The sequence below is a fragment of the Sinocyclocheilus rhinocerous genome, unplaced genomic scaffold (genome assembly GCF_001515625.1).
Source record: "Sinocyclocheilus rhinocerous isolate Xijiao unplaced genomic scaffold, SAMN03320098_v1.1 scaffold1275, whole genome shotgun sequence".
In the NCBI taxonomy this organism is placed as follows: domain Eukaryota; kingdom Metazoa; phylum Chordata; class Actinopteri; order Cypriniformes; family Cyprinidae; genus Sinocyclocheilus; species Sinocyclocheilus rhinocerous.
The window spans coordinates 857,212-873,905 of NW_015628268.1; the positions used below are offsets into that span (position 1 = coordinate 857,212).

At 36.9% G+C, this 16,694-nt stretch overlaps 2 protein-coding genes across 2 annotated transcripts in view; one reads left to right on the top strand and one right to left on the bottom strand.

The window, feature by feature from the left end:
- Nucleotides 1–8,899: 8,899 nt before the first annotated feature.
- LOC107737250 (immediate early response gene 2 protein-like) lies at nucleotides 8,900–9,421 on the bottom strand. The gene has a single exon (XM_016548714.1). The coding sequence runs from the start codon at nucleotides 9,419–9,421 to the stop codon at nucleotides 8,900–8,902; it is 522 nt and encodes a 173-aa protein (XP_016404200.1).
- A 3,641-nt stretch (nucleotides 9,422–13,062) lies between these two features.
- stx10 (syntaxin 10) overlaps nucleotides 13,063–16,694 on the top strand; it is a 5,380-nt gene continuing 1,748 nt past the window's right edge. Inside the window, exons 1-7 of the mRNA XM_016548692.1 lie at nucleotides 13,063–13,150; nucleotides 13,671–13,840; nucleotides 14,184–14,278; nucleotides 14,369–14,431; nucleotides 14,531–14,632; nucleotides 14,833–14,939; nucleotides 15,063–15,157. Of these exons, the coding sequence (XP_016404178.1) occupies nucleotides 13,116–13,150; nucleotides 13,671–13,840; nucleotides 14,184–14,278; nucleotides 14,369–14,431; nucleotides 14,531–14,632; nucleotides 14,833–14,939; nucleotides 15,063–15,157 (667 nt within the window). The 5' untranslated portion in view covers nucleotides 13,063–13,115. The remainder of the gene's footprint in view (nucleotides 13,151–13,670; nucleotides 13,841–14,183; nucleotides 14,279–14,368; nucleotides 14,432–14,530; nucleotides 14,633–14,832; nucleotides 14,940–15,062; nucleotides 15,158–16,694) is intronic.

Consider the following 16,694-nt stretch of genomic DNA (forward strand, 5'->3'; position numbering starts at 1 on the left):
AATATATATAAATACATTTAACAGACAGAAGATTTACTGTGGGTAGGGGGGGTGATAACTCTCTTTTTTTCCGTTCAGTTGGAAGTTCTTTCTCTCGTTTTCTCCCTGTTGCTCTTGCCATGTCTACAGATCTTTATGTGCAGATGGAGTTTATAGGTGGTGTTTTCTATGTTATATCCATCTGAGGATCCCAGATGATGTTCTGCACTGTTTATTATTACTTTGGATTGCACTAAAAACGAGCCTGAAGGGTGAAACCTCCCTCATTACGGCTCTGTCGGCCCTGGCTGCGAACAGAGAGAGAAACGGGGTGAGAGACATTCTCCTTTCTGAGGGCTTCATTTGCTATTGTCAGTAACAATAGTTTTATAATGAAAACTATCTTAATGCAATTGATGAAGATGGCGGTGATGCTGATGAAGATAGAGGTGGTCATGTGACTTTGTTGTCTTGTTTTCGAGGGTTTTGTCTGTTGTGGCCATCTTGTTTCAAACTCTTTGCGTTTATTTTCATTCTATTCACCACAGACTGAAGTCTATAAGGATGCGCCCCTGATAGCATCCTGAAGTTTACATACTTGTGACCTCAGCCGAGCAGAATATTCCTATCTGTAGTGAATAGTTCGGGTCAGAGCTCATGAATGTTTCAAAAGAGAGAGTTAGAGCATTCAGGATACCCTCGGGCAGTTTTTGTGTCAGAGTTTTTCAGACAAATTCAGGGTCCATTCCATATTTATTTCTCGACAGAAAACGATGGTCACGCAACAGTGTGGTCTGAAGAAACTGTTTTATTGAGGGTCAGTTTTAAACCCCTTGAATTATTTCACAGCTAATTTAGAGTTAGTGCAAGTTAGTATTTTGGGCGATGAATGTTGTTGTTTACTCTTTGTCCATGTTGTGGTGCTGTTGCACAGCTTAAGCCAGGCTAGACTATGGACAAACAATCCCTTATGAAAATACGGTTGCCAGAGGGCGCTTGCAGAACTTTCGATTTTGCAGAACTGTCCCCCAACAGGTGACGTAGGAGGTCTGTCGAAGCTTGCCTTTTACTTTTTTTTCCGACAGGAGTTTTTTGAGAATTTTGACCTGGGTAGTCTTTGATCAAGTAACTGGAAAAGATTCTTCCACCCTGCCTTCCTGTTCCCTGCCATGGGCAGCTTGTTATGTCTTTGGCTGCCTGCTCAATCTGAGACCCTTCCCCCCTTCTGCTCAGGATACAACAATACAGCCAAACATATATCTCACAGGGGTGTAGAGGTGCGGCCTATTCAGCCTCTCTTACTGTCACTGAACCCGTCTAGCTGACCCCCATCCATCGGACCATCTCAAAACATCAGAAAAGACCAAATGTTTATGAAATATCCCATTACAACAGGCTTTTCCCCTCAGAGGAGAATTTTATTGTGCATAGGTTACTCTTTTATAGCTCAGGAGACTTGTGGAGCTCAGTATCAACTCAAGTATCAACTTTGTCTCATGTGTTTCTCCTAAATCCTTAGAAAAAATCAAAATAGACACAGATGAGACATTTGTTAAGATGTGGTATGAATATATTTCTGTAAAATTAATGTGGGTAGCATCTTTGAAATCTTTGGCTTTTGATTGCAGACTTCATGTTAGCAAATCACTGAAACTCTAAAGGAGACACGTGTGAGATCTTTATCTCAGGAGAAAAACTCCAAAAGTCTCCATTTTATCTCTCGGAGTAACTATTGAGATGTTAAAGAGATCTCATTTATGATTTTGGCTTTATGGGATATCAGAAAAAGTTCAAAAGAGACTGTCTTTTTGCCTAATTTCTCCTCAAGCAGTCATTATATGAAACCACAAGGATTCGTTAGGTTTTCAACTTAAACACTCACTTTAAGCAGATAACAATATCTCAGAATAACTCACTGCATTCATCTAATTGTGAAGTCAGTTGGGCGGTTCTGTATTTTCTCCTTTTCTTACCTTCATTCTGTCCCAAAGTCATATAAAATCCACACTACTTGTTTTCTTGAAAACGGTTTTAAGACATGAATAGTGTCATTTCATTTGATCCCTTTTCCTTGCCAACCCATATCCAAGACTTTTAGGGAGCAAAACCACTGTTTTCTGGGTGTTTGTTGATGTTCGGCCCACAGCTGGCCCCCAGTTAGCCCCTGGTTTGATGCCCATGGGTCTAGATGAACCTGCAGAGCCACAGTGCCTTCTGTTCTATGTCGCACACTAACCCTTCCCCTGCCTCTCTTCCCTCTCCCCTCTATCTCTCTCTTAATGTGATGGACTCACACTACGCCTTAACAAGTCCCCATGTCTGCGCTGTCTGCTGGGCTTTTTAAAGACAGGGAGGCATGGTTATATGATGGGGGAAGATCCCAGTTACTCTGAGAGTAATGAAGGGAAACGACAACCAAGTTCTGTCAGGGTGTCCTTCTCGGCGCTCTGTCTCTCTTAGCAATGCTTCCTCAAGTGGATGGCAGCCATTTTTTGATTTGTCTCACCCTGCTCGTTCAGAGAGTTGCATCGAACATCGGAGGGATTGTTCTACTTCTCAGGTCTTTAGCAAAAGGACAGAAAGGCTTATTTTTGTCAGGCATGAAGGTTAGTTAGACCTTTTGCATGGTTAATATAATTCCCATTTAGAAGTTCTCTTGGTCTTGTATTCTTTTGCCGAAAACACTTGAAATGCAGGAAATTTGCTCCATTTTAGCTCAAGATGTGGATCGACAGATTATTAATACGGTTTGATTTGTATGAATAAAAAAAGAGATAGCCGAAGGTTGTGGTTTTTAAAGGAACAGTTCACCCAGAAAAAGGAAAATGTTGTCATCATTTACTCACATCTCATTCTAAACTATTATGATATTCTTTCTTCTGTAGAATAGAAAAGGAGAGATGTTAAAGAATTATTCTAGTTGCTCTTTTCAGTGCAGTTAAAATTAATAAGGATTGAGGCTTTTAAGCTTTGAAAAGGACACAAAAGCACCATATAAAAGTCTGTGACTATATTCCAAGTTTTATAAGCCATACAATATCACTAAATATTTTAAAATTGGTTGAACCAATTGACAGAACCTGTCAGAATTATTCATTTAAAAATTAGAAAGCTCTAGTTCACTGGAAGGCTTGAAGACTTTAAATTTGGCATGAAAAGAAAATTGCAATCACTTTTTATTTTTATCATTATGATGTATATACAAATAAAACATTGAGCTGAAAAAAATGTAAGTTAGGCCTTTTTATCCATCGAGAATTGATTGGAGTGTTGGAATTTGCTAATTGCTGCGATCTCATGTTAGTGACAGGTTGGAAGTTTATGCTTTTGAATAAAGATTACAAGGACACATGAACAAAAAACTGTGCATGGATAAATCATTTATAATAAACATTGCACTATTATGTGCATGGATAAATCAATTATAATAAACATTGCACTATTCCAAAGTTTTATTACAGAAGAAATCAACTCATCTTGGTTTAGATAAATGAGGGTGAATAAATGAATAAATCAAGAATTTCCATTGTTGCGTGCGCTGTCCCTTTAAGAGTTTACAAATATAATTAAGACTGGTGCGTCATTCTTTGGCTCTGCTTGTTCATCAGTTTAGTTCTGACCCTCTTTTGCTCTCAGTGTCAATGCCTTTATTGCTTTCTGTTTTTGACTCGCATCTTCATTTTCTGTCCCAACAGAAAGCCATTTTCAGTTTGCAACACAAGTGAATCATCGTAGATGCACAACACACTTGCATTTGAGCATGTGTTGTTTGTTTCGTATCGTCGTAGTGGAACAAAGCTGTATTTTCTTTCTGTTTCATACGAAATAAGGGCTTTCCTTCAATGGTTGAGTGCTGCCAAAACAAGTCACCCTCTATGTAGCTACACCACTTCCTGTGGTCTCCCTTTGTACAGAACAGAATTACATGTGTGTGCATGCTAACGTGTGGGGGAACCGGAGAAAAGGGAGGGGGGTGATGGGTAATGTAGTTTTTTCCCTGTATGTATGAGAGCCAGAACTTGAGGCACAGCTGTGGCCAGCACAGGCAATGTGCATGCCAAAAAAAAAAACATCTTGTCAAAGGGATTCAAATGATATTGTGCACCTTGGGTAATTTAGTGCTGGGTTTGCCAATCCATTCTGCTCAGCATTTACCATGGCATACTCCATTATCATCCTTATCTGATCCAAATCCAAGATCGGATACGAATCCATCGCCACTTGTTCCAGAAGATCGGAGGGTTGGGTTCATCCATGTGACAGTGGGACGGTCGTCTGTGAGTGTGTGCGCGTGTGTCTGCGAGCTGATTTGAAGGCAAGTCGTTTTATAGTGCCTTAAATGAACAGTTTCCCATCGCCGTTACACGACCGTAGATACGAAGCCATGGCGAAAACGAAGAGGGTCATCATGTTTGTACCTCGACTGTCTATCCATGTCTATCCAAGTTGTTTTGTTGAGCCTATCGATCTCTTTCTCTTCTGTAACTCTTGTATATCTCATTCATAGACTTCCTGCAACTCTCTGTGTTTTCATCCTCTTTCTTCAGCATTGCCATGATCCTTTCTGTTTCATTTCCTCCTGTTCTTTATGCATGTCATGGTTTCTTCATTCAAACACATTGCTGATTCGATATTGAGCTTATATTGATAATTAATACTGAAGAAAAATTATTTTCATATAAATGTAATAATGGCAATGCTCATAGGAACAATAATTAAAACATAATGATTACATAGTCATAATTATAATAACAACATAATTATTACACAATTAAAGGAGTAGTTCACACAGAAACGAAAATTGTCATCATTCACTGTCATGCCGTTCCAAACCTGTATGACTTTCTTTCTTCTGCGGAGCACAAAAGAAGATATTTCATAACAATATCAGTATTTTTAGTGTGTACAATTATAGTCAGTGGGGTCCAATGTTGCTGTTTTCTTCAAAATATCTTCTTTCCGCAAATGAAAGAAAGTCATACGATATTAGGGTGAGTTAATGATGACAGTTTTCGGTTTTAAGTGAAAGATCCCTTTAAATGCACCAATGCCAGAATAGATGCTTTGCTCTCAACTAAAAAAAACTAACCAAAAAAAAAACATGTAGAGTTAAAAGAGAGAAACAGATTTCACTTAAAAGAGAAACTAATGTTGCGGTTCTCTAAAAGGAAGTGGATCACAAGACAGGAAGTGCGTTTTCAGCCCCGTCAGCAGGAGTGGGTTTCTTCACAGCACTCGTATGTGTTGAAGGGGAAATAAGCGTGTGGTGTGAATGTGTGAGTATGAGGGGAGTTCCTGCGAGCGTGCAACCACTGTCACCGTGACACCCACAAACCCGTCCCATCTCTACTTAATCACCCATATCCCACCCGCCATCCATATTACTATTGACCTGAACCATTTAAAAGCAAAAGAGGAAGTTTAAAGAGAAAAAAAGACCATGATAAAGAGAGGTATTTAATTACTGATTTGCATGTGCAACGTGCATGCCACTATGTGGGTTAACAAGTCAACTTCAGGAATTATAAAAAATTAAAAGAAATATAAAGAAAAAGAGTATATATGTATAAATATAGTTAGATGTTTTTATGAGCAATGTGTTCCTTTTTTCTTCTATTTTTAAAAATGAAAAAGATAAAAAAAGAGCACCAAGAGGGAAAAAATAAAATAATACAGGAAACATGATAAAACTCATAGAATGTTTGTTTGTTTCTATTGCCAACTGTTCTCTGAGAATCGTGGGTAAGGTGAGCACACAACATGCTGTGGAAATGTATTACAGAATTTTAAAAAAAATAATGTAGTAACTCTAAGTATGAGGGCTGCACATCACTGATTTAAGAAGAAATCCAAAACCCTTTTGCTGATGTTGAGCTGTGAAAGAGGCTGCCTGAACCTGGTGATGTTACACATTTATTCTGGCTATGAAAAATCCCCCTTTTTTCTCTCTCTGTCTCTGTCTCAATCTCTCTGCTATTTCTACCAGTGCATTTTGTAATTCCAAACAGAACTCTTCCTAAAGAACCTGAATAAAAACCAGAGAGAATGCATTCTAAACCCATCTCTTGTCTTCAGATGTGCGACTGTAGTTTGTGTGTGAACGTGTGTCTGATTTCAGCCTTTGCACACAACAATTGTGAGAGGACAAAAGTCTCTCTTTGACACGTGCATTCACACCTACATGTCAGTCTGAATCAAGCTGTTTCTGTTTCAGATGTTTCAGGTGGGGGAAATGACGCCACACACTGACAACTGTACAGGAAGTGCTGATAGCTGGATGATTAAGGATCTGGGCTGTTAACCCAAAGGCTCCATGTTAAATCCCAAGTACAAGTGTCCCCGGAAACAATTAATTACTGACTGTGCATCTAAACACCCTCATAGACTTCCTCTGTAAGTCAACTGTTAGTCACCATAAAGCAGAGAAGGGCAAATTATGTTTTTTTTTTTTTTACAAATAGTCACAGACAGGAGCTGTTTAACCCTCAGAAAATGTAGTTTGTCAATCTCAAGAAGTCTAACAATATATTTTACATTATTATTTTATGAGGATTGTATTTGTATTCAAGCCTGTTAGCAAAATGTTAGATATTTAATTCCTGATCAATGTGTTTTCCTAGCAATAAACATTGAATAAAGATGAAAATATCTCATTAAGTTAAAAAAAAAATAATAATAGTTCAATTTAATTATATTAGATGATACTAAAGCTAATGTAGGACCAAATTTTGGATGGTTATATTTGTCCTGTAGTGTAAATATTATACCAGTCTTATAAAAAATAGTACATTATAAATGTAATGTATGTATCTCATAAATGTTATATATATTCAATTTTTTCTTTAAATAGATGAACTTCATGAAAGCTTGCATTGTTTCTTTTTCTGCAATGTTTTATTATTTTTATTGTTAATAATAACAGTAATAATTATTATTATGTTGGTAATTGAAAAATGTTAATTAGGCATGCTTTTAATATCAGTCAATCATTATGACACTGTTTTATGATTTTTAAATTTAACAGATTTTAAAATCACCATAATCCCCTCCCCCTCCTCCTCGTTTGTCTGTTTACAGACGTGAAAAACCCACATCAAGACCACCCTGGAGGAAACAGTATTGTATCAGAAACCTGTTTGAGGTTTACATTCATGGTCACACATGCCCACAACAAGCAGATTAATTTCCCACAATCTGAATTCAACTGGGTTTCGGTGATTAATCATCCTGAGTAATTATCTCACTGCAGTTTCCCAGCTGAGGAATCAGCCATTTGAATTGATCTCCACCTAAAAAATTCACTTCCTGTCTGCTCAACAGACTCCTGGCGCCAAAACCTCCTACCTGAGATTTCTTGCACACCTATGCAGATCCACCCCCAGAACCCACATTTACAATCAGAGCGATGATTCATACTTACTCATGCTGGTCATTTGAATATGAAGCCTATTCACATGCTTTTGTGTCACTCTGAATCTTTGAAACACATTTACTTGCTTTAAAAAAAAAAACATTGCAAACATCTTATTTAAGGTTCCACAAAACCACCAGAGCCTAAAACACAATAATATACTATATAAAAAAGTAATTAAAATTCATGCTCTGAGGCCTGTAGACTCTAGTTTCACTCTCTTGCATTAATTATTTCTCATTGAGCTCTACTGATGTCAGTCTCGAATGGTGTACTGCTGCCAGTTGAACTGGGACTTCAAGCTTGACATTTATAAAGTCTGACACTGGCTACTAGCCAAAATGTTTGTGTGTTCAAGGGAAAAGTGAATTTCATGACTCATGGACATGTTCGGACAGATCTTGCTGACTAATGAAGGGAAATTACACTTTACCATAGTGTTTCCAGCTGTTGCCTTTTCATCGCCTACTCAGGAGTGACAGAAAATGAGCTGTACGTTTTATGAAAAGATTGGGTTAAGGGTCCGCGTGAGATAAGCATTACTGATGATGAGTAACCTAAGTTGTAGTCACGTATTACAAACATGATCTGACTGAAAACCCTTTACTTATTCATGACAGAGTTCCTATGGTCTTGAAAACTTATATATAAATTTATATGAAATATAAATTTAAAATTTAAAAAACTAACTTGAAATCATGAAACATTCCATACCTTATCTGAATATTTCTAGTTAGCCTCAACTCTTCATTGACTAATAATTGCTCTTTATAAGAGTAATCTTTATTCAAATATTTTTATAAAGGAAAAAAATCTGGGAAAATCAAGGCACTATATTGGTTAAAAGATGTCGGGAAATATAACTTCAATAAGATTTTTTGTCACACAAAGATTAGTCCAAAATCTAGTCATCCAGAGCTTGAGATGTTTCTGTTTTTTAAATGAAATCTGTACAACAGGATGATTTTTAAACATTTGCATGTTTATTGCAACCAGTGAACACTGAAATCGGCTTCATATGATATCAGTCCATCAAGTCCTTCTTAAATTAATATTATCAATACATATTCTTCTGTGCAATTAATCAGTGCAACAGTGACATTTAACACGTTTTGGCAAAGACATTTTCAAGTATCACGCAGCATGTGTTTTGTCTCATACACCATCTGCATTGCTCTTATTTGAGGTTGTACAGTTCATAGACTTGGATAGAAGACAGCAGAGCCTCCGTTCCCAGTTCAACCAGTTCAAACCAGTGAGTGAACGGAGTCATCTGACTCCTCTCACTGAACAATGAAGCAGCTCTGGTGTTTCCATTGCGCTTGCGATAGCAGTATCCACCATCTGTCCTGTATTCCTGCTGATCCTGGCCTTTCGTGGAGCTCATATGGCGAGCTGAGCCGGCCGCACAGGTGTCGGGCTGCATAACCGGTCCGTTCTGAACCAGTTTGTCCAGGAAATTCCCATCGAGGGAAATCGATTCTCGGAAAGATCCAACGCGCGTCTTGCTCAACACGCCACGATGGCTCGATTTGTTGGGAAGGCGGTCAGAGTTTCAGCCTGGCGACAGCTGTTTCCATTATTAGTCCTCAAAACCTCCCCGTGGAGATGTTGCTTTTCCTCATCCGTGTCCATTTTTGCCTTCTTCAGAGGTAGAAAGTCAGGCTCGACCGCCGTCTTACAGCAGCGCTTCCTGGAGTGCCGTTCAGAAGCGCATCGGTTCTCCTTGTCGTCTTCCAGAGTCTCTTTGGGTTCTTGAGGTTTCATTGCGACCTCCTTAGGAGTTAAAGTCTGAGGAGAGTCGTTACTTATCTCCATGGGCTCCTCTATGGCCGCGTCGGGAGCGCAGGGGACGACCTGCTCCTCCTCCGCGTCTCTGAGCAGCTGCGCGGTGTGGTAGATGTCCCGTGCGGCTCTCACGGTCAAGGAGAGCAGGAGACTCCGGTGAAGACTCAGTCCCCCGCGCTGCGTCCTTAATGAATACAGTTTACTAATAGAAAGAGCCATGATTCTCTTGGCCTCGACGTCCATTGTGTTTACAATGTAGCAGAATATTTCTTTTCTAGGCGTGTTTTCTATTTTTAAAACCTCTGCGCTTTAAGGTCTTCACAGCGGATTGCAAAACTAAAAGTTTTCTCCTCTCAGGGCGGTGTTTTATGTGCGCTCGGCTCTGGTGACATAAAGAGTTTCCATTCCCCTGGGTGTATACACACGCTCCTCCCTTGTCAACATACGTCATATTGGCTCAGTACTGAATTATCAAGTCAACATATGCTCTGTGTTGCCATGTCCATGCATTATACGCCACTCTCGACTTGTATAACATAAAATAAAAAAATGCATGCATTAAATTCAGTGTTATTATGTACTTTTGTAGTATTGTAGTTGTTGTTTTAATTTAAATTTTTGTGTTACTAGTTAGGGTTAATTTATTTGTATTTCTGTTTTAGTTTTTATTTATGTCCAGTTTTTATAGTAATTTTAGTGCTTTAGCGCATTTTTTTTATTTACCAAGACAAGAGTTGTGGACTTACTTCAGTCCACAAAACCATAAAGTTAGGTGTTTTTTTTTAAAGTAAATTGCATGCATGAATGTGAAATTTGGGCAAAAATATAAGTTAGTTAATTAAATAAAATAATTGTTCATCTTACTCGGAATAATCACTGAAGCCGAAAGCACAAGAGACCTTATTAAAGAGTTGCTTAATTTGGTTTGTTTCGTAAAAAAAAAAAAAGCTGCTTTTTAACGAAGTCTGGCAACTCAACTTAATGGCAATGCTCTACGAAAGCGTCATCATATGTCATAATTGCGCTGTATCAAATGTCTGGCCAGGACAGTAAAACACTGTTTCATGACCTCAGGTGATCTGTTTCTCAAATTATCATTACTTATTGATCTCATATAATTATACTAATGTTATGTCAAGGAAATACGTTTAAAAAATCATGTGCATGATTCAAGTGCATAATTTTAGAGATCAACTGACTGTTGTTGTTGTTTTATTCTTTGTTTATATTTTTATTCACGTTTTATTTTGTTATTTATTAATTTATATTCGTGATATCTTTTCATTGGACTTATTAAACAATCTCGACTTGAAAACATTTCTGTTGAAAGGTTTATCAATCTGCCCCCAGTGTTTACAGTTCTTTGGAAGCGTTTTTTGCTGTTTGCTCAAAGGCACGTTTAATCGCCATATTTGGAACATCCGTCGGTGGAAAAGCCGTGACGTGCCCGCAGTTGCAGCGGCAGTGATGATGTCACCACGCACCATATTTGGACTTGTCACCGGTCCAACAGCCCCTCCCCTTGACATTAGCGTAACTAGGAAGCGAAGCTATTGAGGTCAGGTGGCAGCTGTCACTCACTGCAAATACACGTTCTTTTTATAGAAAGGGCTTACCGAGCTATGTCGAAATTACGACATTTTTGTTCATGTGCACCAGGGCTTTTTGGACTAAGAATTGCGTTTAGAGTTATGAACGTGTAGCAAAAACATAATGTTATTATTTTGTCTGTCTTGTTTATTGTAGCCTATGTACTGTATTTGTCTAGTTGTAGCCTATATTAACGCAAATTCCTTGTGTGTTTAAGCATACTTGGCAATAAATCTCATTCTGATTATTTTTATTTATTGTTCAGCGTGGATAGTAGTCTTGTTTGTGAATGTGTGTTTATAGAGAGAAACAGATGATTTTATTAAAACACTAGGGCAAATCTGTATTGTAAACAGAGTGACTAATCAAGAGGACCTTCAAGCCACTGCTTGTAAAAATAGCGCCCTCATTACTGTTCTCTGACAAACTGCATTCCATGTGATCAGGCCTCCAATTAGGTCCACCCTTGATTTCCATAAGCATTCTTTGTAGCTGTGATCACACACACACACATTGGTTTCATTATATTAATGAGGTCACCTCATATTCTTAATGGTTTTCATACGCACGTAATGATATTTGCTAAACCTCAACCCTAACCCTCAAATAAAGCTGTTGACATTATTCTATTTAAGGCAAAACATGTTTTCAACCTAAAAATCAGTTTTAACCATGTCTCACTATGCTTGTGAGGACAAAAATGTGGCCTTGACTACTACAGCCAGACTTTTAACAGGAGGTGGAGAGAGTGTGTGAATATCTGTGTGTGAACAGGAAACAGTGTGGAGAGGGAGGAAGACGGGAGACGGGAAGGAAAGGGTGAGTGTGTGAGGTGGGGAAGGACGTGAAGGAGAATAGTGTTACTAAAAGTAAAGGAAGGAGAGGCGACTAGGCGACAAGGATTTAACCCCTTTAGCTGGCATGGAAAGACATATGGGAATCCTTTAAACGGTTTAACACACCTATCACAAAAATTCATGTCACACACCAACTTGTCTTTAGCTTGGCATGTTTATGCCCTAAGCGTCAAGCAAATCTAGGCCAGTCACATAACCGAATTAATTATGAATCAGGTCAGGACTGCAGCAAAGGTGTGCTAACAGCCCTTTTATGGAAATGAGTGACAAACAATGCTAAAAATATGACATTTCTACTTATTGAGAGAGTCACAGATTAGGTAATGCATCATGAAACTCATCCAAATATGAACTGCTTTGTCTTCTCAACAGATTATTCAAAGACTGCACATTATTCCTCTACGAAATTAGAGATTGTTATTACAAATTATTGTTAGTTTGGACTAACAAGTTACTCAAAACAATTGCTTTTATTTTATGTACATGTCAAGAAATGTGTGCTTGTGCTCATAGGGCGATTTATGTTTTTAAGATTTAGAGATTAATATTTTCTGTAACAAAATAAAAAATAGGATCATTAGACTTTACATTTACATTTAGTCATTTAGCAGACGCTTTTATCCAAAGCGACTTACAAATGAGGACAATAAAAGCAGTCAAAACTAACAAAAGAGCAACAATATAACTTTATATAACTTTAAGCACATAGTTTGATTACAAATATGGAAATTTAAAAAATATGCAATAGAAAATGTATATAACGCATTTTTGCTCAGTTAGAGCTTTAGACCCAGTGTCAGCTTTAGTCTAATTTTAGTATGCTAGCTCGTGAAATATAACACATTGAATGTGTTGGTTAATAACGACTGCTTAAAAAGAATGTGATTAAATGCAGAAACCTTTATTTGACAATTTTCTATAGTCAAATTTTTATCAGTGACGTATAGTCCTTTTTATGAAATGAAATAAATAAATAAACAAATAAATATTAATAATAAGGCAGCTGGGTTATTTAAAAATGACACTTTATTTTTAACTTTACTACACATTACATTTACTTAAACTATAGCAATATTTACTAATTTCATTATCAATTATTATGCAAAATTACAAGCAACTAACCATAAACCTAACACTAACCCTATAGTAAGTGATTGTTGTTAACTAATATTACTCAGTACATATTTTGATAAAATCAAATTAATTGGTATATTGTAATAAGAAGTGTTACTAAATTTGATAGCTCCGAATATTTTCTAAGCAAACATTTTGCTTTTTAAAAATAATTTTAGTAATAATAATGTCTGATAAAGTTGTGGAACATGTTTGTTTTATGTCTCAACAGTCAAGAGATACAATATATACTGTGCATTATAACCATTCTAACCGCGTTAATGGACTTTTATTTTGAAAACTCGTACGTGCGAAAATGTTTTACACAAGCCATCCTGCAGTTGGCTTCACACAGCTCCTGAAGCTAAGGGGCTAATATGTCGATGGAGGATCCTTTTTTCGTGGTTAAAGGGTAAGAAAGGTTATCTTCCTCTTCCCCGTCTTAATGTCTGTCTTCCACCTTTGTCGAAATGACACGGGTTTGATACTGACAGGCTAAGTTAAAGCTAAGTGAAGCATCTTCATCACTACCTGTAGCCCCAGTTAATGTCACACTATACTAATAAACAGCCTTCATGTAATAATAAGCTGAAATATAGCTGTGCTTCTCGTTGCGTTTTAGAAATCTGGAAGGTTAAATTAAGTCTACAAAAAGCCAGAGACGTTTAGATAGATGACTTGTGTTGACAGAAGTGTAAACACACACTGATTTATGTTGCGTGTGTTTTGAGTTTGTCTCTGCAATTCACTTAATGTACAACACAAATAAATCAAATGTGTTCGTTGTATGAAAAACATGTTTGATAACCCCAGCATTGACAGTAACTACCACTGGCATAGTGCTTATAGAGGTTGTTATAGAGGTTGTTGATAAACACCTTTCATTCCTTTCAAGTAGAAGGGGTTTCACAGTTTACTCATATCTCTGGCAGAGAGGTGCAGAAGGCCCTGTCCAAAGCACAGGGGCTGTTTGAGCGCTGGGAGGAGCTGCTGCAGGAAGAGATCCCCGTCAGCCGCGATGAGCTGGACTGGAGCACCAATGAACTCCGAAACTGCCTGAGGGCCATCGACTGGGACCTAGAGGACCTACATGAAACCATCAGTATCCTGCCATAAACCAAAGGCCTATTATGCCTTGAAACATCCTTAGTAGAGTGGTACACAGATACTTTGTACTTTGATGCCCTCATAGGTACGCATAGCAAAAGGGAGATGGAGGTTCCAAAAGACTGCAGTATACAGAAAGGAAGATACGAAAGCTAGCATTTTGAAAAAAGACATACACTAATGTCAAAAGTTTTGAGTTGGTATGATTTTTTAATTGTCCTTGAAAGAAGGCTCTTAATGTTCACCAAGGCTGCTGGTTAAAAATACAGTAAAAACAGTAATATTGTGAAATATCATTGCATATATGCAGATCCCTTAATAGTCCTTGACTGCATCAGGTATTGTGGAGGCAAACCCTGGAAAGTTCCGTTTAGGAGAACATGAACTCCAGGAAAGGCGAGACTTTGTGGTGCAAACGCGGAAAACAGTGCAGGTATCGATCCCTCTCTTATTTTCTATTCTTATTTCATATTATGATGGAGTTCTAGTATTTTCATTTGTATGAATGTGTATCTGTACGTAGCTGATGAAGGAGCAGCTCTCTAGTCCCTCAGCTGTGGCTCAAGCAGAGAAGAAAAACAAACAGGTCAGTGATTCATTCACTATTAAACTGGAATGACTCTGAATGAATTTATATGGTCACATCATGTGCTAGTGACATTAGCACGGTGTCCCTGTCTGACAGGCTCTGCTGGGGGCCACAGCAAAGGATCGTTACGCCGGTCTGGAGCCTCACCTGGTGTCTGCAAACTCCAGATACATTCAGGAGCAACAGGAACAGCAGCAGGTAAAAGACAGGAGGTCAAAACATGTCTTTTTTCATTGAATATATATTTTTTCTCAACCAGCATTATTTGATAGTATTCCATCTTATAAGCCTTACAGAAAACAGGAAAATGTGCAAAGCAGATCACATGCTTAATACCACAATTTTGAATCTTATCTTCATTTTATGTCGCAAGTTTCCTCAATTGTCTTTGCTTGCAGCTGATCATGCAGGACCAGGATGAGCAGTTGGAGCTGGTCACAGGCAGTATCCGTGTCCTGAAGGACATGTCCAGCAGGATAGGAGATGAGCTGGATGAACAGGCAGTGTGAGCAAAAAACACATGATATTAAAGAATGAACAGTTAGAAACACCGGGCTTGTATTAGAAACGCAGGATTTGTATTATAATCAATGTCTACTTATGTTAATATATGTGCTTTTTGTCCCAGTATGCTCAGTGAGTTTAATGAGGAGATGGACCAGAGCAGTTCCAGAATGGACTCAGTGTTGAAGAAAATGGAGAAAGTTTCACACATGACCAGCAGTGAGTGCTTTTCAGAATCAGAATCAGAAAGAGCTTTATTGCCAAGTATGTTTGCACATACAAGGAATTTGTTATAGTGTCACAAGCTTCCAGTACACGGAGACAACAACAACACAGATAATATAAAAATAAGATGAGAATAAAATGCACATGCATAAATATAAACCACAAAAAAAGAATAAATTGTATGTACAGGTGTGCTATAGATAGAATAGGAATAGAATAAAATAAAAGTTGTAGGGATGTACTAGGATTTAGGGTGATAAATAGGGTGTTTACTACTTATTGTGTGTTCCTCTACTTGTTTTCAGAATCAGAATCAGAATGAGCTTTATTGCCAGGTATGTTTACACATACGAGGAATTTGTTTTCGTGACAGAAGCTTCCACAGTGTAACAGAATGACAGTGACAGAACAAAAAACACAGATAATAAAAAAAATAAATAAATAGAACAAGTAAATAAGGAATACAAATCGACAATTGTATGTACAGGTATATAACAATAGAATACAAGTATATAACAATTTTCTCATGTTTTTGAATAATTTTTAGCAAATTTGGGTGATTTAAAAAATATATATTTATTTATTCTAAGTTTGAAGCTAAAATGTATATATTTTTTAATATTTTAATTATACGCTTTTTTTAATTTGGGGTTGTAAGATTTTTTTTTTTATGTTTTGAAAGAAGTCTGTTATGCTCACCAAGTCTGCATTTATATGATCAAAAAACAGTAATATTATTAAATATTATTATTACTTAAAATAACTGTTTTCTTTTTCAATATATTTAAAAATATTTATTTCTGTGTTGGCAAAGCTGAATTTTCAGCCGTCATTATTCCAGTCTTTAGAGTCACATGATTCTTCTGAAATCATTCTGATATGCCGATCTGGTGCAATAGAATACAAGTATATAACAATTTTCTCATGTTTTTGAATAATTTTTAGCAAATTTGGGTGATTTAAAAAATATATATATTTATATATTCTAAGTTTGAAGCTAAAATGTATATATTTTTTAATATTTTAATTATACGCTTTTTTTAATTTGGGGTTGTAAGATTTTTTTTTTTATGTTTTGAAAGAAGTCTGTTATGCTCACCAAGTCTGCATTTATATGATCAAAAAACAGTAATATTATTAAATATTATTATTACTTAAAATAACTGTTTTCTTTTTCAATATATTTAAAAATATTTATTTCTGTGTTGGCAAAGCTGAATTTTCAGCCGTCATTATTCCAGTCTTTAGAGTCACATGATTCTTCTGAAATCATTCTGATATGCCGATCTGGTGCTCGAGAAACGTTTCTTATTATCAATGTTAACCACAGCAGCTCAGTATTTTTGTGGAAACCATGATACATTTTTCAGGATTCCTTGAGTAGGAAAGAGCAAAAAAAAAAAAAATGTTCAAAAGAGCAGCATTTATTAGATTTTTTTTTTAATATCAGTGTAAAAGTATCTGCAGTACTATCACTGTTGATCAATTTAATGTGCCTTTGTTGAATAAAAGTATGATATATTTATATATA